The 25,139-nt window shown below is 38.3% G+C and overlaps 1 protein-coding gene across 1 annotated transcript in view; it reads left to right on the top strand.

Moving 5' to 3' along the window:
• The window catches only part of mettl15 (methyltransferase like 15), a 64,863-nt gene that overhangs the window by 7,759 nt on the left and 31,965 nt on the right, over positions 1–25,139 (top strand). The window contains 1 exon segment of the mRNA XM_052029323.1: positions 12,352–12,488. Coding sequence (XP_051885283.1) covers positions 12,352–12,488 — 137 coding nt within the window.

The following is a 25,139-nucleotide window of genomic DNA, read 5'->3' as shown; positions in this document are numbered from 1 at the left end:
CACTACTATTCTATATAAAATTCTGGACAAGTGGTCTGTTGGCTGGTACACTAATCAAACAAACTGATTTGTATAGTGTTTAAGCTTCTTGAGTAATATCATATCTGTACCCATCCAGGTAAGTAGCAAAGACTCTTTTGCATTCCTGACTGCCTTATGGATGTGGGGAGGCTTTGGGATCATGGGCTGACTCAGATTACAAAGAGCCTGGTGTCTACCAAGGTATAGTAGCTTAGTATTTATGTGGCAAGTGCAGTTACATTTCTGGTCAATGGTAACATCCCAGCTGTTGTTATTGTAGGACATGGTAATGGTGCTGCTGTGGAAGATTGGGGCATGTGAGCATCTTAATTTGGCCTTCAATTTGTACTTGTTAGTTTAGACCTCACATTTAATCATACTGCAGCTTAGCTCAAATTACTTCATTATTGAACACTCTCTAAATGAAACCAAATGCTTGTGGAACTTCCCCCCAAAGTCACTGTCATCATTCAGTTTGAGGAAAACTGATGGAAGAAGGACTTTGATGAAGGACTTAAGGATGGTTGGCATGAGGGCACTTCCCTGAGAAATGCCTGCATTGAAATCCTATGGCTGAGATAGCAAACCTTAGACAATAAGGTTTCTTTGTCAAGATGATTAGATAAACTTTGAATTAACAATGTTTGAGAATTCTACCTAGTAAATTCTAATTACAAAGATTAAGTACTGCTAAAACTAACTAGTTATGCATACGTGGAAATTGAGTTTGAATGGTCTAAACATAGTGGAGACTATTATGACATTGAATTCAGAATATAAAACTGAAAGAAGAATGTATATTTCTGCTTCTCCTGAGCAGAGTTACTACGGTCCAGAATGTTGGAAAGAGGAGGTATTGCATCCTTTGTGTTTGCTTAACTAAGCACTTTGTGAAAGGGAACAGTTACTAAAGGTAATTGATTGGAACATGGAAGAGCACAGCACTGGACAGGCCATTTGGCCCATGATGTTGTGCTGATGTTGATGCCAATTTGTACTAAATGTCCTCCTGTGTATCATCCATATCCCTCCATTCTCTTATACAAGCGTCTACGTAAAAGCATCTTGGACTCCACCAAACTGCCTGTTTCCACTACTACCCCTGGTAACCCATTCCAGGCACCTACCACTCTGTGAAAAGAAAGAAAGAAAAACTTGCCCTTCACATCGCCTTTAAACTCTGTCCTCCTCTAACCTTAAAAACAAGTCCTCTGGTCTCTGACACTTCTACTCTGGGGGAAAAGATTCTGATTGTCTACCCTAGCTATGCCTCTCATAATTTTAAGAACCTCTATCAGGTCTCCCCTCAGCCTCTGATGCCCTAGGGAGAACAACCAAAGTTTGTTCAACCTTTCCGTATAGCTCATACCCTCTAATCCAGGCAGCATCCTAGTAAACCTCTTCTGCACACTCTCTGTAGTCTCCACATCCTTCATATAATGAGGCCACCAGAAGTGCACACAATACTCCAAGTATGGTCTGACTAAAGTTTTATATAGCTGCAGCATGACTTCCTTACTCTTATACTCAACACTCCTACCAATGAAGGCAAGCATGTCATATGCTTTATCACCATATCTACTTGTGTAGCCACTTTCAGTGAACTATGGACCTGGACCCCAAGATCCCTCTTTACCTCAGTGCTATTAAGGGGCCTACCATTAACTCTATACTTTCTCCTTTCATTTGACCTCCCAAAGTGCATCACCCCACATTTGCTGGATTATGCTACATCTGCCACTTCTCTGCCCATATCTGTGACTGATCTATATCCCACTGTATTCTTTGATAGTCCTTTACACCGTCCACCTCCACAATTCTTAGTGACATCTGCAAACTTGCTAATCCACCCAATTACATTTTCATCCAAATCATTGATATATATCACAAACATTAGGTCCCAGCACAGATCTTTGCAGAACACCACTGGTCACGGACTTCCAGCCAGATTAGGGCATTGTAGAGGCAGCAGTCCCTATGAAATGCTGGTTCAGAAGTAGAAGTTGTGTTCTTTTTGTCAATGGTTTTAGAACAACAGCAGATGATCTGCAGGAAATGGGGAGAACAAGTTGATATATAATTATTTGCTTGTGTTTGTCAGAATTGTTTAAAGAGTTTTGAATTGTAATGATTTTCCAAATTAACACATAGTATATTGGTTTACATTGCAAGGACTTTGGAGTGCAATAACACAAAATTGGTTTTCTTGTCTTAGAATGGATGAATATGCTGTGGAAGGAATGAAGCAAAATTTCACTGGATTGATTTTTGAGGAGGCATCCTATGAGATTAATGAGAATAAGCCCTATAGCTTGTGAACTGTGCAAGAATAAAGGGGATTTTATTTTTGACACAGTAGATGCTGGAAGACCATTTCCCTTGGCTAGATATTGTGGAACTAGGAATTACCAGTCTTGGAAGAGCGTGGCACATGAAGACATGCTAAATCAGGAGATGAACATCAGTTTCCTTTGAGCTAATGGGAAAGTCATTTTCAAACTTGTGATGTGCAAAGTATCATACACAAGTGCAACACAACTCCTAGACATATGGTGGGATTGTGACTGTTCATAACTTTGGGAGTTTCAAGCACAGAAAGCATTTGATAAGGTGCTGCAAAGATTATTGTAGAAAATAAAAGCTAATGATGCAGCAGGTAATGTATTGACGTAGAAATAAGATTAATTGCTGACAGGAAACAGGAGGTATAAGTTTTTTTCTGGTTGGCAAGTTGTAAGGAGTGGTGAGCCACAGGGATTGGTGCAGGGGCTTTTTTTTTGCAATTTACAGAAATGAATTGGATAAAAGTATTGAAGGTACAGTTGCTAAATTTTCTGATGACGTTGAGGTAGGTAGGAAGATAAATCATGCAGAAGGGTATATGGCGACTACGAAAGGATATAGGTATACTAAGTGAGTTAAAAAGAAGGGGGGGGGGGGAAAGCTTTTTCAATCCTGAGGAGTCTTGGCAAGGTGGATATGGAGAGAATGTTTCCTTTTGTTGGAGAAACTTGTTTGTAAGATACTGAGAATCAGGTCCATTGTTTCATCAGAGCTGAATCCCACATTGTGTTCTGTAGTTGACTCCTCAGTAATAGTACAGGTAAGGTCTGAACCTTTAAGAAGTGCTCAAGTGGTCCCTCTTCTTTCCTGATGAACTATTTCCTAGTCATGAGGTCGAATACTGCAGCAGCTAGCAGTACTGATCAGTACCAGCACAATACCTTAACCACATAATATTGTTTTTGTTTCACATTCATAGGATTAAGTAGGAAAAATAATACTGAATTGGCATGTTGTCAGCCATACATTGTGCACTTTTGATAGATGTAGATTTTGGTAATGATTTGCTTTCAAGGCTGCCATACAAGAACCATTGAAACAAACAAAATGAACCAGGAGAATTGAATTGTTTAGGTTCAGTGTGATTATTCTAGTCTACTTAACAGGTTTGTTTACTGCTCAGCAGGCCATTTAGTACTGAACTATTAAGTAACTGCCAGTATCAAAACAAACTGTCTCCACTGTTGGACAAACTTTTTCCAAAATTAGGAAACTTAGTTGAGTGCCTTTAATAAAGTAAACTCCCTAAAGTGTTTTTCAGGAATGTTACGAAGCAAGTTTTATTCATTAACAGAATGCAGATGGTCTTGCAAGGCTGACATTTATTGTGCATCCCTAATTGCTCCCTGATCTGAATGGCTTGCCAGCCCATTTTAGAAGGCATTAAAGAGTCATTCCCATTGATGAATTTGAAGTCAGACATGGGCTAGACAGAGTTAATGGTAGATTTCCTTATCAGTCATTAAAGTTACCATTTATGGTCAATTGGCATGATCAATGTACAAGATGTATATATTTTTTGAAAACTGTCATATTTCCATTGTTTCTTCACCTATATCTCAGGAGAATGTTATAATTATTCTTTTAGGAGTAAGTGATGAAACTAATAAAGCAAGAACAAGTTATCATCAAAATGGCATTTGTTCATTGCCACTGACCTAACTACCAGTTCCAGTCTGTGCAGCCTATAAAACAAAAACAGGGCACATCTGATTTGTTTGAAGAGAAAGCCATGAAACTGTGCAACATAAGGTTCTTGCTTGCCATTATTTTGGGTCACAATTATAAGGGTTTTCAAAGTAACCCACAATCAAAATGTAAACATTCTTCTGTCTTGTGAAAATAGTTTAAGAAGGCAACTAAACGCAGGATTGCTTGAAAAACAACATTTTCAGTGCCGCCTACTGCAGTAGTTCATTATCCTTGTTTGAGATTATAATCCAAACCAAATGACCTGGGAATAGTTGGCAATTGTTTTAATTGTTTGCTATCTTTACTCCTTTAAATGATACAATTTTAAATGGGGATAACACTGTGATGATCTGAAACCATTTCAAAAATCATGCTCACTGGGGTTATGAATCATTTTGCCCTTTTTGATTTTTTGATACTAAATAGAATCTGTATGGATAGGATAGTTCCTTGAGAAAGCAGAACCAGCTTTCTTTAAACTCTGCAGAAAAATAGTAGTTTTTGAATGATTCAACTCCCTCAATTTACTTTTAAATTGCCTCAAAAAAAAATCTATCCTATAAATGGACAGATGATAGCTCTGAACTCACTATCTTGCAAGACATCCATTTTCCAATAGTTAGGGTGATTCAGCAGGAAAGAGAGAGGGAGTAAATACTTGAAAGTGATTTGTTCCATGAAAATTTAAAATAAGAGATTCCTCTTCTAGTGGAGTCACACTGCCTCAAAAAATATATAATCCTAGAGTTGAATCACCATTTGTATACTTTGCAAGCAATGACCTTCATGGTTTTCCTGTGCTCATTTCCAATGGATTCATCAAACAATGGGACTGATGTACAAAATGTATTAAGGTCTACTTTTCCCAAAATACTGCACACTGGTACTCTATTTCATCTTTTATGATGTCAGAAACCCACAGTGTACGACCCATCCACCACCCAAAACATCATTTTAAATGTGTTGATGTGGTCAGTCAATGAATCTACCTGTAAGGATCTAAATGTGATTACTTGGCATGACACTGGACCCACTGGGCAGGGTTTGTCCACCAGAGGGCTGCACAGTTACAGAATGCTGATAATGCAAATTGTGACATTTCTCATTTAATTTCTGCTCCATCAAGAAATCTAGTAACGACAAGCAACAGTTCATCCCTTGAAGTCCAGAACAGAATGGTTTATGTCATGTCAGAGCACCTCAAAACAATTCACGATCTTAGAAATTCCCAAGACTACTAAAAAATATAAGCAGAGTTTAAAAACTGGGTCTGCGTTAGTCTCCTTTGGTTTAATTCACTTCCATCATGATCTGAGCATCTTGTAAGGGAAAGATAACTTGCTTACTTTAATGTAATTCAGAGATGTAATAGTACCATTTCCTGCCCCAAAATCCTTACAAAGGCTGTTCTAATTAACTCTTGATGGATCAAGGCTTAATTAAAATACTTAATTTCAAACAAGTTAAACATATCAATTAGCCATTATGCTCAATCAGTAGAACTAGTTATGCAATATAATGTCACTCTTTATCATGTCAACATGCAGCCCTCTTTAAAAAGGGGTGGGGGTACTAAGTCAAGTTGAGTTTCATTCTCGTGCACAAGTACGGTGGAGTACAGATACAATGAAAAACTTGCTTGCAGTAGCTTCACAGGCACGTAGGTATAGTATAGATATAAATTATGCATAAATTCTACAGGACAGTGAAGAGAGAGGGGGAAAATAAAAGACTCTGCAAAAACAAGACAGTGTAAAAGCAAAACACAATCAAAGACAGCTCCATGGTAGTGCAAGAGGTGGTCTGTAGTGTTCTTCAGTCCCTAAAATCAGACACTGGGATTGTGATATTTCCCTGGAAGTTGCTTCTGATGCAGCAGCACAGCAACTTTCACGTGCAGCGTGCAGGGAAATCCTGTTATTGAGTGGCTACTCACTTCTGTATTGCTGCATTTTCCCTTGACTTGCAGGACAAAATGGCACACAGCTGATGGGAGCAAGTGAAGATGGGTACAGCTATGTGGCCTTTCTTCCCTCATCAGCAACTATTCCCCTCCTGCCCCTGTCACTTCCCCCCAATATTTGAAGAAATATTGCTCATCATTGTTGAAGTGACAGTTGCTGAGTCACGGTGAATGTGGTGGCTGATACGATAAAAGATACACCTCATATTGCAATTTCTTCTGATTTCGAAGTTGCATTTAGTATAAGCCAACACCTCTCTATGCGCATTGCAATTCCCCTCTTCTCATCACAGCAGTCTTAATCAGTTACCAATAACAGGCTTTGCTGGAAGAAACTGAAGGCAATAAAGCTGAAAACAGGCCGTGTTTTCAGTTTCAGAGGGATCCCATCAGTTCAGGTATTTACACTCCATGGAATTAAGGGAATTTCAGAGCCAGAAGCTTATGTAGTGATACTTGAGCAACATGTGGCTTGGAGCAGAGCATGTGGGCAAGGGTGGGATAGCATCATTCCCTGGAGTGAGGTTACACCTGTGTATGTGAAGAGGACCTGATGAGCACTTCAGTGGAGCAGGCTACAGACAGAGGTCCTTGGGTGTGCACAGTGAAATTCTTGGTGCATTGTATTGCCAGAAAGCACATGTGGAATGTCAGATAGCATATTGTTCACATAAATCCTGAAGCTTTTTCAACAAAAAAAATTGCTTAAAGAATCTTTTAGCCAAATCCTTTCTGTAGAAAATTGCTCTGAAAAAAGCTTACCTAATGGACTGATAAAATCCTAATTGTATTGTAAATATCTCCTTTGGTCTGAGCGCAAAAGTGATATGATGTTTGCTTCCATCTCATAAAGTATTCTGTGTCATTGTTTTACTAATTAAATATTAATTGTTCACTTTGGAGTACCATTATATTACAACACTTATCCTAGATGATGAAACTTGAGGGAATTATTTGCCTTTGATCCAATCCGCTTTTATTCTTGTTCTTTGATAATAATTATGACTTGCCACCCACCAATGTCTATATCTATAATCAACTGAGTTCTGGTTCACATGTAATCAATGTAAAATTGATAAGTTATTATCCTTTCTCTAAAAGAAACATAAACCATAACAAAATTTTTTTTATATGAGTGACATTGTTAAAATATAACTACACTATTTCCTGTAAATGAGGGCAATCGTTCTGTAAATTTTGGTCGAGTTTCAGATGTTTTTAAAACTACATTTGCTTCATCAGAGCATTCACTAGACTTAATGATAACTTGCAAATGTGACCAGCTCAGGAAGACACCTTGCTTGGCATAGGCAGGTTGGGCTGAAGGGTCTATTTCTGCACTGTATCACTTTATGACTTCTGTGATTATTTATTGTTATCTCTCCCCAGTACATTACTGCTCATTTTAGTATGTGAGATAAGAATCAGTTGGGTATGAGATGTATTGCTCAACATATCTGTAACAACAAACAAAGCCTGGAGGAAATCAACGGGTCAGGCAGCATCTATGGAGGGAAATGGACAGTCGATCTTTTGGGTCAAGACCCTTCATGAGGATCGGAAAAAAAGAGGGGAAGTAGCCTGTATAAAAAGGTGGGGAGGAAGGGGTGGAGCAAGAACTGTCAGATGATAGGAGGATCCTGATGCACAGAGTTCCTACAGAGCTTGTTTCTTGCTCCAGATTTCCAGCATCGGCAGTCTCTCATGTCAACGTACCTGTAATTAGTTTTATTTGTAGCTGTATGATGTATTGGGTAATTGTCTTTTTTTTGCTTATGAGCCAGTTGATAATTTGCAATGGTTTAGCTATATATGAATCCTCAAAGTGTTCAGGAACTGCTGTTGACTGCCTTGATTAATGTTTTGATACAGCTAAATAATGCAAATTTTAAAGTCAAAATTTCATGTTAGCATATTTTTGTAACTTCTTTAAAGAAAATTCAGAATTGCCAGTAGGTAAATAGTCATCCAAGTGAATTTAGTCTTTGTGAGAAAATATACACTAATTTATCTATTATGTTGACAATGTGATTCCAGGCCATGATGTACATGTATTAGGTTTCTAAATTAACATTACATTGTATGTAATGTAACTAAGTACTGTAAAACAATTTGTGTCAGACTTGATCTGGCCCACAGATTTCAAAAATCTGTAGTTCTGCATTTCTTAAATGGCCAAAAAGGCTCTGTCCTATGTAGCAAAACTTCTATATATTAGTTACCTGGTTCACACCACTTTGTTTCTTTCTTGGGGGGGAAATAACTATGCATCAGGCCTGTGGTTTGCACTGAAATTAATGTTTTAAAGAAATAGTGAATTCTGAAATACACTTCATTTTCCCATCACATCACTAGTGATTTTAATGTAATAAACAAAGGGTATTTAATCCCTGTACTGTTTTGCATGACGCTCTTCAAACTAGCAAATTCAAATTATGTTGCAAGACATAAGAATGTAAATTAACTTGGCATTCCTGTGCATTATTTCATGAGTTCTGCATTGTAGCAGCATTGCATCTTTCAAATAACTATTTGACCTGTTCCAATTTTTCAATCGGCTATTGAAGATGGATCCCATTTGACCTTTTTGCAGAATATGCCAAAAGTTCTCCTAACACTCTCACCCACCACCTCACAATTTGTTACACAATTATTCATCTCATTTGGCACCAGTTTTGATTGGTGGTTGTGGTGGGAGTACCAGAGGGTAACTCCTACAGGTCTACCTGAGCACAAATTAGCTGTTATACTTGCCTGATTAGGTCTACCTAAGGACAAATTAGCTGTTGTACTTGCTTAATTAGTTGCAAAATTGTGTAAAACAAAAAATAACTTTATGGAAAACATTCAATACTTTTTCAAAGGATATAGAACAGTATGAAAATAGGCCAATTCACTCACCCAATAGTCCTCCATCCTTCATATCCATTGAGGTCAGTTAATTTGAAATTTGAGATTGATAAAGTTTAGTTAACCAAATATTTTAAGGATTATGCAAAAATGCAGGGAAAGGAATTGGGTCATAGATCAGGCACGGAATGACCAAACAGACTTGAGGGGCTCAGTGGACTACTCATGATCTGACTTCCCTCCAGCCAAGTAAGTGGCTCCAACTTTTTTTGAATGCAGTGTTAATTGTTGAATTAATGTGCCACAGCTGTGCTTGCTGTAGGTTGCTGTATTTGTGTTTTCAAGATGCAAATTTATCCTAGTAAATAGATTAGCAGCAAGATTTGTAATTATTGCCACTTGATTGCAGAACTACATGAATTATAATGATGTAGATGTACATTGACAATGAACCTTTGTTGACAGAAAAACAATGTTGTTGGTCTTCAAGGAAAAATATTCTCATTAGCCTTTCTAATGAGTAATCTTTTCTCAGAATAAAATCTTCCAGATTGGGAAGTGTGTGCTGTCAATTAATTTGGATGAAATGCCTCTTACGAAGTTTAAATTTGATATTTTGATATCCTAGTTATTATGTAACAATGTCTAATAAACTTGTTAATGAGTGTGGAAGATTTCTAGGCTACTGCAATATACTGCACCAAATATTTGTGTCTCATTTGTCTATTTTGCACAGTTCCTTTTGCAAGTAATGTCAGTTCACTATCAATAATCTACAAGGTTGACAATTCTATTAAAAACCTTTCTGTTGGAATCCATACCTGATTATGCCTCAAAACACTCATTTTAATAGTTTTTTTTTGTGTAAATCATTATTCTTCTGAAGTATTTTTCCTCCATAAGACGAGTGGGGGGAAAATTAAAGAAATAGAAAGAAGTGTAATCCAAATCAACTCAATAAGTTATCACAAATGGCAGCGAGGACTGGTCTTTAAAGGTTTCCCTGCTCAAACTTTGACTTGCAACAATTACGTTATCTGAATATTACAAATTAGTAGACACTAAGCTGCAAAATTAGAGAAAGCAGCATCCTATTGTTAACCATCGGGGCTTCCTTGTTCTGATTTATAAGTGCCACTTGAGTAAATAGATGTTTTTCCTTTATTTCCTTACAACAAATTACTGTTGGGCTGGTCCTTATTATGTAGCCAATGTAGCAGTCAGCTTGCACAAAGCAAGATATGAAAAAAACAGCAGTAGGAGAACCAGGCATCCCATGAACAAGCAGATAGGGTCTTTTTGGAATATCTGCCAACAGGTGGCACTTGTAACAATCTGCGGCAATGCTCCCTCAGTAATTCACTGAAGTGCCAGTCTGGGTTATGTACTTGTCTTTGCAACTAACTTTGCAGCAAGAACAGATTTAACTAAATCTACATTGAAGGAGTCAGTCAGCTGTTTTGTGCCCTTCATACATGAAAATTAACCAAATTTACTTTCCTAGTGTGATGTGAAGAACCAAGGTTCCTTGCAATGCACATTTGTAAGATGAAGGCAATGTTGAGGGAGATGAAATTTTAACCACCTGTTTTCTTCTTTGAACCTCTGTGGCCAGGGTGTCAATAAAATTTACAAGTCAACACGTAAATAACAATCATGATTCTGCCAAGTCTGGGTTCATAAATTCAGACATTTCAAAATGTTTAAACAGAATGACATTTTCTTAATGGTGGTGGACTTGATTAATATAGTTATATGCAGAATGACGATCAAAGTCACCTGATCTATTTTATGATAATAGATTTTCCTTTCATTTTCCACCCCATCATAATGGATTATCCTCTGAAATTTCTGCCATTCAACAAGGTGCCACCATCAAACGTACCTTCCCCTCTTCTTTCAGCATACTGAAGGGCTGGTTCCCTTTAAGCCCCTGGTTCACTCTGCCATTTCCACCAACACCCATTCTCCCATTCATACACCTTCTCATGCAACCAAGGGCAATGTCACACCTGCCCTTTTACCTCTTCCCTTCTCACTATCCAGGAAACCAAACCCTCCTTCCAGGTGAAGCAGAAAATCACATGCAGTTCTTCCGATTTAATGTACTGCATTTAGTACTGAAGATGTGGTCACTTCTCCATTCGAAAAGCTAAACATAGAATAGGTGACTCGTCTGGCAGAATATCTCCATTCAAGATGCAAGGATGATTGAGTTTCCAGTTGCCTTTCACTATAATTCTTCGTCTGCATCCTACTCCCAGTCTTCCCTCACTCTCTTTGCCCTCTTAGTGTTCCAGTGATGCCTGACTTAAGCTCAAGGAACATCTCATCTTTCATCTAGGCACACTATATCCCCCAGGGCTTAACACTGAATTCAACAAATTCAGGTTACGAATCTTTCTAGCTTGCATGATAACCGATCTGCTCTGCTGTAAGAGCAGGGAGTGCTAGGGGTGCTGGGCAGATCAGGCAGTGTTTGTGGGAAGGAGTGGTAAGGTTGATGTCTTGGGTCTTTCTATGGTAGAGGATGGTACCACTGGGTTAATGGCTGTGTTTCTTTCTCTGTGGACATTGCTTGGCCTATTGACTGTTTCTAGTATTATCTGTTTTTATTTCAAATTTCTAGCATCTGTAGTTTTTTTTGTCTTATAGCTTCCTGACATTCTGATGTAACTCAGTTTTGTTTGCTCTCCACGGATGCAGTTTGATCTGTTTGCTTTTCTGAGAGTTTCTCTTATTTCATATATCCAGCAAGTGCTGTCTTCTGTACCTGGCAGTTCTAGCAATTTTTTGTTTCTTTCCTTTGTTTTCTCTTTATTTGCTCATCATTCAGCCTGATTAGCTATCAGTAATAAACCTTTCACCCTCTTATTGACACCAATCTATCATTCATTCTCTCTTGCCACCCTCTCACATACATTCTTTTTTCTCTACACCCCTCCCCCTTCCCTGCAATTTAAAACATACTTGTTTTCTAAATTTTCCTGGTTCTGATAAAAAGTTATCAACCTGAAATGTTAACTGTTACTCTTTCCAAAGGTGCTCCTGACCTGTTGAATATTTTTCCTGTATTTTCTGTTTTTATTTCAAATTTATGGAATCAATGCAGTTTTTTCTTTGTCCTTTGGCATTTTACAACATGATGTGCGGCAAATGAAAGTCTGTGGTCTATTGAAATTATAGTAAGACAAATGTAAGATCGACATAGGCTAAATAAGATAAGGGTAATTCAAGCCAAATTCATGCGTACTCAGAAACCAGGTGGTCCAGAGACTTGAGAAGCAAGATTTATAGGCTACGGCTGACGGGGGTGTTGGTAGCTGTAAGGTGAAAGACAATGAGAGGCTCTGGAGACAACCAATTCACAGCCAGCAGTGTTTGACTGTAAAAGAACACTGCATCAATTATGAATCTACTTGTCAATCACCAGAAGATGTTTTCTTTCTCTAATTTATTTCACATTTTTGTCATTTTTCCAGATATTTCTAGACATGACTTTTGGAGCAGGAGGCCATTCGAAGGTGATCCTCTCCCAAGCCCCTGACATTTCAGTGTTTGCTCTTGATAGAGATCCAATGGCATATGAAATTGCTAAACAACTTTCACAAACCTATCAGTAAGTACCACACCAATGTTTGTTGTTTTCCATTAAAATTTAAAAATCTGTGCATTATGAGCTGCACTTCCTTACATTGATATTAATTGTTAAGTTTGCTAGGGCACCTTATTTTTTTAAAAAAAAGTACAAGGTGAAAATGATCATCTAATGAGCTGCTTGGTCATTCTGTTAGTGAGTAAATGGAAATTAAGAGGTTTGTAATTAAGTTCAAATATTACCAATCATGCAAGTGTTTCATCTTCCAAAAACTGCATTAGTTTTTAGGCTTGGTTTGAGTTGTGTTAATATTTCTTTTAGGTAGTAAATTACCTTGGTACTTTGCAAGCTAGGTATCTTATGGCCTTTCACCAAATGTTACAAGAATGAATTTTGTTATTGTTACAAATTGCATTACTTGTAGTCAGATTTAGTCTGAAATTAAATGTGTTGGTGACTGTACTATTCTTCTCCGCTGTAATTTGTTTTTATACAGAAAATAACATCTTTTTGATCAGAAGAATTGATAGCTTAATCTCTCCAGTCAATGTTTAGAAGCTATACTTGAAGGCAGTGATGCACATAGTAATCTCTTAAAATAACCCTACTGACCCTTCGATACTAATGTCAAGATATTTGAACATAAGTTTAAACCTCCAGTGTTGTTGATTTAGATGACTATGTGCTCAATTTTTTTTGCAAAAGTGTCTCATACATGTTATTTTAATCTGCCTATATATTCAGTGAATGGACATGTCGTTTAATCTGGTAGTGACATAGGTGCTCTGATTTGAAGTTAACTAAGCTGTGGAGGGTCAAGTTGTACAAGTATTCTGCAGGAATTCAAGTTAAAACCAGGGTTTTAGATAATTGTTCCAAAACTGGTAGAAAAGAATTTTGTTCAGGGACTACAGCTCTTTATGGTTTTAATTTGCATTCTTTGCATAACTTTCTGGTCCATCTCAATCTGGATTGGTGCCAAACTCCCAAGAGCAGTGTGAGAAAGAGGGCTAGCCTAACCCTGATCGGCCTACCCAGGCTCTGGACTAATCTCCTCTTGAAATGTCTCATCCTAAAAATTTTATTAATGTACAAGCTGAGCAGTGTGTTTAGCCAAGCTAATTTATAATAGGCCCTACAGCCACCATTGGAAGTTGGGAGTATAAAACAAGCTGAAGGTGGACAAATGTTGCAAATTGAGGGTTATAGGATTAGAAGAGTTTGCAGAGATGGTTAATTCCACAGAAATTTTTTATTAATGCTTTAAATTATGCCATTACATGTTATAAATACAAATAATTTTCCATTGGTGATTCAAATTTGAAAACAAAGTATTTTCCATTGGATCATTCATAAATAATTGCTACTGTATCACTGCTTTGTCTGATTAGCTTGCAATTTATTTTTCTATGTGCTTGACAGTACTAGTTTTCTTTCACTTCATTTTGCTTAACACTTTGTTGTCATTGTCTTCTTTCATTGTTGTAGTGCTCCATTTCCTTCAAGTTTCACTTCGGTATAATTTTCACTTCTTTTGGGAATGTTCTCTTCACAGAAACAAGCTATTAGTGATAAAATTTATGATTATAGGTTAATGTAAGCAAACTAATTGCAAATTATTTATAACCAATCATGCCACTGAAAACGTTGGCTGTACCATATAGTGTATATAAAGCCACGTGTGTGGAACTATGTCTGTTTTGGCGACTGTGCACAATATAGGTCCTTCATTTCTCACCCACCCTCACCTGCATCCCCAAGAGCCAAAAAGGGAGAAAATGGTGAGGGGGGGATGCACATATGCTGATAAATTATGAAAACTCCTGTAAACTTCATTTGATTGAAAGTATTTTCTGCAGTGAAACTTTAATTTTGTCATAGAATATATTTCAAGCTAACTTTAATGAAATTGAAAGAAGGAGAAATTGGATTGTGCAGGAAAACATGCCTTGAAAATATTGCATACAATTAACCTATATCTGATGCATGTCACACATAAGATTTGTCTCCCACCTCATTAATGTGATTGTAGAGTCTGTCAGCATGAACCCATGCTGTTTATTACATTAGTTTATTCCCCTTGGTTCAGTAATTCCATCCCCAAATCTCAATTGGAATTGGTTTATTATTGTCACTTGTACCAAGGTACAGTGAAAAACTTGTCTTGCATGCTGTTCATACAGGTCAATTCATTACACAGTGCATTGAGGTAGTACAAGGTAAAAAATGATAGAATGCAGAATAAAGTGTAACAGCTACAGAGAAAGTGCAGTGCAGGTAGACAATAAGGGGCAAGGTCACTACGAGGTAGATTGTGAGGTCAAGAGTCCATTTTATTCTACTAGGGAACTGTTCAATAGTCTTATAAAAGCAGGATAGAAGCTTTCCTTGAGTCTGATGATATGTGCTTTCAGGCTTTTGTATTTTTTGCCCAGTGGAAGAGGGGAGAAGAGAGAATGTCTGGGGTGGGTGGGACATTATGCTGGCTGCTTTACCTAGGCAGCAAGAAGTATAGACAGAATTTTCACTCCTTTGGTGTTGATTTAAATTATTTTAGCCAATTCTCTAACCAAGCTTGTTGTTAACTGCCCTAACAGTTCCCTGTTTGTCTCAAAATCAATTATTGTTGAATTTCAGTTCTGTGAATTGCTTTGGAAAGTTTTCCCACCGTGTAATATTAATGGATTGAGTGGATAAGTTTTTAAAATTATATAGATATGCACAAAGCTTTGAAAATTGCAGGGATGTTTATTTTTTTCAGTAAAGGGACAAATGTGATAAGCTTTTAAAAAGGTTGCGATAATAGGATCAGAGAGTCAATATGGATTTCTGGTAGATATGTCACGTTAGACGAACCTACTCGAGTTTGAGGATGGAACTAGTAAAATAGATAAGGGAAATTCAATGGATGCAGTGCTCTTAGATTTTCAGAAAGCCTTTGATAGGGTCCCACGTAAAAGATTAGAGTCATTGAGTTGTACAGCACAAAAATGGACTCTTGGGTCCACCTCACGCATGCCAACCTTTTTGCCCATCAACAGTAATCCTTGCCTATTTAATGTCTGTCTAAATGCCTCTTAAATTTGGTAATCATATCTGATTTCTCCCCCTCTGGCAGTGTATCCCAGACATCAACCACTCTGTGTATATAAAAAAAAACTTGTCCCTCGGATCTTCTTTGAAATTGCTTCCTCCTGCCTTAAACTTATTGGTTTAGATTCCCCTACCATGGGATAAAGATCTACCCTAACAATGCCTCTCATAATCTTATATACTTCTATTGAGTCACTCCTCGACCTCCTTCGCTATATGAAAAGCAAGCCCAGTCAATCCAATCTCTCCCCATAACTAGGCAACATTTTGGTGAATCTCCTCTGCATTCCCTCTAGTGCAATCGTATCCTTCCTATGGTGTGACGGGAACTGCACATGATCAGATTAGTTTATAAAATTTAAGTTGATGGTATTGGAGATAATTTATTTGCATAGATTGAAAACTGATTGACAGATAGTATGCAGAAAGTAGGAATATATAGGTCTTTTTCAGGGTGGGAGGTGGTTACTACCACAGGGATCAGTGCTTGGGCCTGAGCTATTCATAATATATAATTAAAATATATTCACAAACTATTCATTGGAACTACGTTGTTGTGACCATAACAGAGACTTGGTTGAGAGAGGGACAGTAATGCATGCTTAATGTTCCGGGGTTTCAATGCTTTAGATAAGATAGAGAAGGAGGTAAAATGTGGGGTGGGGGAGTTGCACTATTAATCAGAGACAATATTACAGCTGCAATCAGAGGGGACATAATGGAGGGCTCATCCACTGAGTCCATATGAGTAGAACTCAAAAATAAGAAAGGTGCAACCACTCTGATGGGATTATACTACAGACCCCTCCAGTAGCCACCGGGATATTGAGGCAGATTAGGGAAAGGTGCAAAAACAATAGGGTTGTTCTAGTGGGTGACTTCAATTTCCCTAATATAGACTGGGATCTTCTTCGTGCAAGAAGTTTAGACAGGGCAGAATTTGTTAGGTGCTTCCAGAAGGGTTTCTTAAATCAATATGTAGATAGCCCAACAAGAAGAGGGGCTGTACTGGACCTGGTGTTGGGTAATGAGCCTGGCCAGGTGACTAACCTTTCAGTGGGAGAACAGTTAGAGAACAGTGGCCATAACTCCTTATGTTTTAAATTAGCTATAAATAAGGATAAGTATGGACCATGCGGGAGAGTATTAAACTGGAGCAGGGCAAATTATGAGAGTGTTAGGCAGGAACTTGGGAGAGTTAATTGGGAACAGCTGGAAAGTCCTTCGCAAGTAGGATTAAAGAGAATCCCAAGGCGTTCTATACGTACATCAAGGCCATAACTAGGGAGCGGGTAGGATCATTTAAAGATAAAGGAGGGAACATGTGCTTGGAGGCAGAAGATGTGGGGCAAAGTCCTAAATGAGTACTTTGCATCAGTATTTACCAAAGAGAAGGACATGGAGGATAGGGAGATCAGTGTGGAGTGTGCTAATATGCTTGGGCATTTTGGGTTAACGAATGAAGTAGTGTTGGGTTTCTTAAAGAACATTAAGGTGGATGTCCCCAGGGCCTGATGGGATATACCCATCAAGAGGCAAGAAATAAGATTGCTGGGGCCTTGACCAGGATCTTCACGTCCTCTCTTGCCACAGGCGAGGTCCCAGAGGACTAGCGAGTAGCTAATGTTGTTCCATTATTCAAGAAGGGAAATATGGATAATCCTGGAAACTATAGACTGGTAAGTCTCACGTCAGTGCCAGGGAAGTTACTGGAGAGGATTTTTAAGTGTAGGATTTATGAGCACTTGGAAATCCATGGCCTAATTAGGGACACTCAGCATGGCTTTGTGTGGGGCGAGTCACGTCTTACTAACTTGATTGAGTTTTTCGAGGAAGTGACGAAGGTGATTGATGAAAGTAGAGCTGTGGATGTTGTCCACATGGATTTTAGTAAGGCGTTTGACAAAGTCCCTCATGGGAGGCTCATCCAGAAGATTAAGATGCATGGGATCCAAGGTGAATTGGCCATTTGGATACAGAATTGGCTTGTCCGTAGAAGATAGAGAGTGGAGGTCTGTGAGTAGTGGTGTTCCACAGGGATAAGGACCTCTGGTGGTGATATATACAAATGACCTGGATGAAAATGTAGATGGGTGGGTTAGTAACTTGCAGATGATACGAAGACTAGTGGTGTTGTGGACACCGGAGAAGACTGTCAAAGGATACAGTGGGATATAGATCAGTTACAGATATGGGCAGAGAAATAGCAGATGGAATTTAACCCGGCCAAATGTGAAGTGTTGCACTTTGGGAGATCAAATGTAAAGGGATGGTATAGTGTTAATGGGAAGACTCTTAACAGCATTGATGTGTAGAGGGACCTTGGGGTCCAAGTCCATAGTTCACTGAAAGTGGCTACGCAGGTTGATAGGGTGCTAAAGAAGGTGTATGGCATGCTTGCCTTTATTAGTCGAGGAATTGAGTTCAAGAGTCAGGAAATTATGTTGCAGCTTTATAAAACTCTAGTTAGGCCACATCTGGAGTTTTGCATTCAATTCTGGCCACTCCATTATAGGAAGGATGTGGAGGCTTTGGAGAGGGTGCAGAAGAGGTTTACCAGGATCCTGCCTGGATTAGATGGCATGTGCTATAAGAAGAGGTTGGACAAACTTGGGTTGTTCTCTGGAGTGGTGGAGGCTGAGTGGGGAATCTTACGGAGGTTTATAAGGTTATGAGAGGCATAGAGAAGACAGCCGGTATCTTTTTCCCAGGTTGAAAGTCTAATACCAGAGGGTATGCATTTAAGGTGAGAGGGGGTAAGTTCTGAGGAGATGTGTGGGGCAAGTTTTTTTTTACACAGTCGTGGATGCCTGGAATACACTGCCAGGGGTGGTGGTGAAGGCAAATACGATAGAGACGTTCACGAAGCTCTTAGGCACATGAATGTTCAAGAAATGGAGGGATATGGACATTGAGTAGGAAGAAGGAATTAGTTTAGTTGGGCATTTGATTCCTAATTTACTTAGTTTGGCACAGCATCATGGGCTGAATGGCCTGTTCCTATGCTGTACTGTTCTATGTTCTATAATATATATCAATGATTTGGAACAAAATGTAATATTTTGAAGTGGGATTATGAATGCTGAGGAGGATGCAATGAGTCTTCAAGGTTGGCAAAGTGGGCAAAAATGTGGCAGGTGCAACATAACTTGGATAAGCCTGAAGTTATCCACTTCAGTAAGAAAGCTTGAAAGGAGGCATGTTACTTAAATAGTGTTGAATTGGGAAGCGTTATGTTCAAAAATACTTGCGTGTTCTTGCACACCAGTCTCTGAAAGCAAACATGCAGTCACAGTAAGCAGTTAAGAACACAAATGATAACCTTCATAGCAAGAGGATTTATGTCCAGGAGAAAGAATGTCATGCTACAATTATACAGGGCCTTGTTGAGACCACACCTGCCCTTAAGATGGGATTTACTTGCCATTGAGGGAGTGCAGCAAAAGTGCATCAGGCTAATTTCTGGGATGGCAAAACTGCAGTATGAGGGTAGATTAAATCAACTAGGTTTGTGTTCACTAAAATTTAGAAGAATGAGAGGGGATCTAATCAATTCTGAGAGGGTTAAACAGAATGGATGTGAGGAAGATGTCTCCCCGGCAGGGATATCTAGAACAAGGGATCAGAGTCTCAGAATACAGGGTAAGATGTATAGTACTGAAGCGAGAGGAAACATTTTCACTCCAAAGATAGTGGACCTGTGAAATTTGGTCTTGTTGAAGTTGCTACTATTTGCTGTCATAAGTCACTAAATATATTTGAGGAAGAGACTTCTGGACACAAACGGCCTCAAGGTGTATGGGGAGGGAATAGGAATATGATACTGAGTTAGATGATAAACCATGATGATACTAAGTGATGGAACAAGTTTGAAGAGCAATATAGCCTACTCCTGCTCCTGTTATTCTATGTTTCATTTTGTAAGCTTGTAGATAAATTGGAATTTTTTTTTATTATGGACAGTGAATCAGTGTAAAAGATAATTCTGTATTAACTGAGGATATTAATGCTTATCCTGTCATCCAAGTAGCTGAAAATGTTTCACATGCAATATAAAGCTGTAGTATAGAAAATACTCAATTTGTGCAGATCAATCATTCTATACCCAACAATTGTATTACCAGCATTCATTTGTTTTTAAGAGTTGGTTGACGGAGGAAGATTAGTGTCCGCTTTAAAGAGTTGATCTATCAGGGGAATGGTTGATTTTACACAAACAATTTAAATTCAGTGTGGTCACCATGTGCAATTGACAAGGGAATTTCCCATCATTGGCACTGATATTAGTTGTAGCACTGTTAATATATTCAACCAAACAGAAAATACTGGAAATGCTCATTTTCATAAATTGTTGAACTTGATGTTAATGTGCCTAGTTAAAAGAAGTGGTGGTGTTGTTCAAGCTTACATTAAACTTCATTGGAACAGAGTAGGAGGCCGAGACTAGGAATAGGACAGATATTTACAGAAAAAGGTGACTGGAAGCTTGTGGACTGAAAAGAGGTGTTCTGGAAAAGAATTACAGAATATTGATTGAAATTGCATCATGCACATTAAATATAGAATGCTAATTGAAAGGAGTAAAAGAAGAATATTGTTTCATTTGAAATGAGTGCTGTGGACACTGCAAAATGGAAAGCTCTACACAGTAGGAAGGAAGGGGGTAAAAGAACAAGTGTTGCATCTCCTGCAATTGTATGGGAAGGTGCCATGGGAAAGATGGTGGGTGTTGGTGAGATGCAGGAGTAATCCAAAGTATTGCAAAGCAAAGATCCCATCAGAAAGCTGAAAAGGCAGGTATCTTGTTGAATTTGTCAGAAGTGGCAGAAGGTGATCTGTTGAATGTGAAGTCTGTTGAGGTGGAAGAAGAGGACAAAAGGAAATCCTTTTACGGTTCTGGGAGGGAGGGTATGAATTGTAAGCAGTACCACCGATCTTGAAGCAGAGTATAAATCATGAAATGTGTGAATCCAGATTATGTAAAGCACAATGATCTTTAAATGGTAATAGAATTGAGGTAGGTTTTTTCAGAAGTTGCCTTGTATCAATTGCTTTCACCAAAAAGTACCTATATACAATAAAAGTTTCTTAAAATCTTTTAATTATTTTATTGACTCACAAAGACTGCAGATGCTGGAAATCTGGAGCAACACGCCAAATGGTGGAGGATACTTAGTGGGTCAGGCAGCATCTATGGAGAGAGATGGACAGTTGACGTTTTGGATTGAGACCTTTCATCAGGTCTGGAAAGAAAGAGGGGAGATAACCAGTATAAAAGGATGGTGGGGAGTGGTGCAAGAACTGGTGGGTGATAGGTGAATCCAGGTGAGAGGGGGAGGATAGGTAAGAGGGGGAGGACAGGAATGATGGGTGGAAGTGACAAAGGGCTGAAGAAAATGGAATCTGATAGGAGACGATAGTGGACTATGGAGTAAAAGGAAGGAGGTGAGGAGGGGAACTGGAGGGAGGAATGTATAGGTGATGGGCAGATTGAGAGGGCAGGGGAAGGGGAAAGAGAAGGGGGTGATGGGACCGGTGGGAAAAGGGAAAACAAATTGGGGGGGGGGTGGGGTGGGGAGAAGAGGGGAATGGTTACCGTAAGTTAGAGAAATCAATGTTCATGCTATCAGGTTGGAGACTACCAAGGGGGAATATGAGATGCTGTTCCTCTAATCTGAGTATAGTCTCAACTTGGCAGTAGAGGAGACCATGGGCAGACATGTTGGTGTGGAAATGGGAAGTGGAATTAAAATAGCTGTCCACCGGGATATCCTGGCTGTTATGGCAGACGGAGCAAAGGCGTTCGATGAAGCGATGTACTTGAACATTTTAATTGACTGACCATGAGAATTGTTATCTTCTACTTCAACTTTAAAGTAGAATTGATGTGCTCAATTTATTGGACTTTTGACATACTTGTCTCCCAGGATAAACTTCCAAAAGTGCATCAGCCGGTTTATTTGTGCATTGAGCCAGTATTCGCCATAAGTTCTTGCGTCATATTTTTATTTCTAAATAATTTGCTAACAGGCCACAGGAAGGCTTGAAATTGATTATTGCATTTGCCCTGATGCTCACTCAGTGCAAATGAAATTGATAACGAGAGAATGTGTTTGTTGGAAATAAGATTTGGAAAGTATGGTTGGGAATGGAGTCTCTCTCTCTCTCGTGCGCAGGCGCACTCTCATTCTCACTCTCACTCTCTCAATGTTGCATTTCAAGCACGATTACTTATATAAAAAATGTATTTTAACAACATAATCAAAAGTATTGCTAACTGTTTGTATTCACATATTTCATAATTGCACCCTGCTAGAATCTGTATAGAGATTCCATTGACATTTTTACTGAATTGTTTGAAAGTTGAACTCTGCCACACATGCATGCACAAGCAACCACTGGATCTGTCGTGCTCTCCAGTGAAAACAATACATTTCAAAATATAATGATTAAATTAATCAAAGTAACAATTAAATGTAAATTGTAATGAAGCTTCTCACTTTCTTACTCATGAATTTATCAATTTTCTTCCTGTCGTTATGCAATATTTTTAAACTTTTAATAAACAGTATCTATCTACTTTAGAATTAATTAGATCACAAAATAATTAGGATCTGGAACACAGTTTAAACTCCTATCTTAATCTAACCTCAAAAAATAAAGAGAATTCAGTTCCCCTGTTACCACATGCAGTCATTTCTAAAATGATTCCAATTTTTGCTTCCATGCTGCTCTGATCCTCAACATATGTAATGGATCCCAAACCTTTTCTAAAATCTATCCTCAATTTACTGAATAAAACCCCAACATTTCTGTGGAATTGTCTTCTATGATGGACCTTGAATTTCCTCTGTCAATTTGGGGAACACATGAAGATTTGAAATTTCATTTTTGTAAGAATAACTGGAAAATCCATTTTCTGGGTTGGAGTAAACCGATAGATCTGTTACAAGGAAAGAATGCTAGAAAAGGAACATTGATTAGTGACTTACAGTGGGGCAGAATAAAACTGTTCAAGGTGTGTGACAAGCCATGTTTTGTTATATGCTGAGGTTAAATTTCAAAGAAGGCACAATATGCTAAAGATCTAAATTCGCAGTCATTTAGTTCTTTACCTCACTTCGCATCATCTCTATCTCAGCAACCAAAATTGCTTACTATTCAAGTGGTGAAGCTGGTGCCAGGGTATACTTTCCTAAATTGTAAAAGCTGTCAGTAATGTGCCATGAATTAGTGTTCTTCATGTTAATGCCCAACAGTAAACGTTGTCAGTGGAAACGGTAGCAGATCAGTGTAATTTGCTTCCCCGAATGCTATTTCCAAAAGCAGTTACTGGATAGTAAACCAGCAGTTGTAACCCTGACTAATTGTCTACTTTTCTTCCCTCTGGCTTGGAAGTGCTGGAGCCAATTACAATCCCCATTATAACCTTGACTGATTAACTTGTCACAAAATAAGATCAAATGTAGGGCCCTTACAGGCTTGTAGAGATTAAATACCATATCATATGGTGGATTTATTTATTAAGGTAGTTGTGTCAGGATAATATTAAGAATCTAAACAAAATATAAAATCTAAGCATTACCTAAACATTGTAAAAAGAATGGTGCTTCTCTTGTTTCTCATGCATTTCAGTCGCCCGAAGGTAGCCTCTGGTACCAAAATCTGTTAGCAATTTATTCAAAGCCTCTTAAGTGTTGAACTTCTGCTTAACCATTCAGATTTTTGAAAAAACAAAATAAAGTCTGATATAAATTGATTTAGTCAAGATTAATACATTGTTTTGTGATTTTTTTTTCTCAGGAGATTACAGGTTGAATCACTGAGAATCCCAAATTACCAGTGAAATTCCTGTAAATTCCCATATGATTAAGATTAAATCTAATAATTGTCATGATAAATTAATAAGATTAATTGTAAATGGATGCAGTTACAAAATGGAATTTTTTTAATTGGAATGAGATTTATTCAGTTAAGTTTTAAAATAAAATGTGCTATTCAATTATTGAGTTTGATCAACTTGTATTTTGTTCATACATTTACGATTTCATCAGATATATGGGCTGATGTGTTCATATAATTAAATTCTGCTTCTGAAGGTGTAGTTTATCTGCTAAAAGTTAGCTTGTAATTTTCGTAGCAATGAGGTAGGTTGACCTTTGAGTTGGGTGTTTGCTAAAGAATGTGTCAAGTGTGGGAAGGTGGTTTGATTGATAGCCCACCTACTATTTAGGTGCTCTAATTTGCCCTCAACAAGAGAGTTAGATATTGGAAATGCAACTGGTTAGATTGATTAGCTTGGTGTTTTTTCAACATTGGTACAAACTATTTAGATTACCAGTTGTCGCACAGGTGTTTGCTTAATGTTTAATGTGTGTGTGGCAGGATAATAGTGGGCTTTACCATGGAGCATGAATTTTGTTCGTCTGAGTTTGACTATGAAGTTTTGTCAATGTGAATCTGTTTAAGAGAGTTGTGAAGTGCAAGGAAATGTACAAAATAGTACATGTGGCATCATAATACAAAGTGTCAGTTGAGCAGTAAATGGTTTAATCCATGTTAAGCAAACATGGTGGAGTTTTGGGCTCTTGGTGAGTAATGCAGAAGATGTTCGAAATGGAAGCAAGGGAGGAGATTGCTAGGGCTCTAACGGGGATTTTTGCATCTTTTTTAGCCACAGGTGAGAAACCAGAAGACTGGAAGATAGCTAATGTTTCTCCCTAATTCAAGTAGGGATAAGCTAGAAAGCAACAGGCCAGTGAGTCTTGCATCAATAGTAGGGATATTAGTAGAAAAAAATGCACGTGATTTATGTTCACTTGGAAAGGTAGGGACAGATGAGGAGTCGTCAACATGGTTTAGTGCAGGGGAAATCCTGTCTCTCAAGTCTGAATTTTTTGAGTTTAGTAAGAAAACTGATGAAGGTAGGATGGTGGACATGGTTTATATGGGCTTTAGCAAGGCTTTTGACTAAGTCCTGCATGGTTGGCTAGTCCAGGAGGTTTGCACAATGGGATCCAAGATGTATCAGCAAACTGTATTCCAAAAAAATTTGGCTTGGTGATAAGAGACAGAGGGTACTGGTTGGGGGGTGTTTTTCTGACTGGAAGTGTGTAACCAGTGGTGTACTGCAGGGATCAGTGCTGGGAGCTTTGTTGTTTGTCATATATAAATGCCTTGGATGAGAATGTAAATGGACTGATTAGTAAGTTTGCTGATGACACAAACATTGGTGGAGTAGTAGAAAGTGAAGAAGGCTGTGAAAGGATACAGAGACATAAATCAGTTGGAAAGTTGGGCAGAGCTGTGGCAGATGGAGTTTGACTCAGACAAATTGTGAGGTAGTACATTTTGGGACATCAAATACTAATAGGATAAATACAGTAAACAGCAGGGACCCGAAGAGTGTTGATGTACAGAGGAACCTTGGGGTGCAAGTTCATTGCTCCCTGAAAATGGTGACACAAGATAGGGTAGTGAAGAAGGCATTTGGCATACCTGCCTTCATTGGCAGAGGCTTTGGTATTGGTATTTGGGATGTCATGTTGCAGCTGTACAAAACATTGGTCAGGCTACACA

Source organism: Pristis pectinata, chromosome 14 (assembly GCF_009764475.1).
Source record: "Pristis pectinata isolate sPriPec2 chromosome 14, sPriPec2.1.pri, whole genome shotgun sequence".
In the NCBI taxonomy this organism is placed as follows: domain Eukaryota; kingdom Metazoa; phylum Chordata; class Chondrichthyes; order Rhinopristiformes; family Pristidae; genus Pristis; species Pristis pectinata.
The sequence above is the reverse complement of the archived record's forward strand: the minus strand, read 5'-3'. Positions and strand labels throughout refer to the sequence as shown.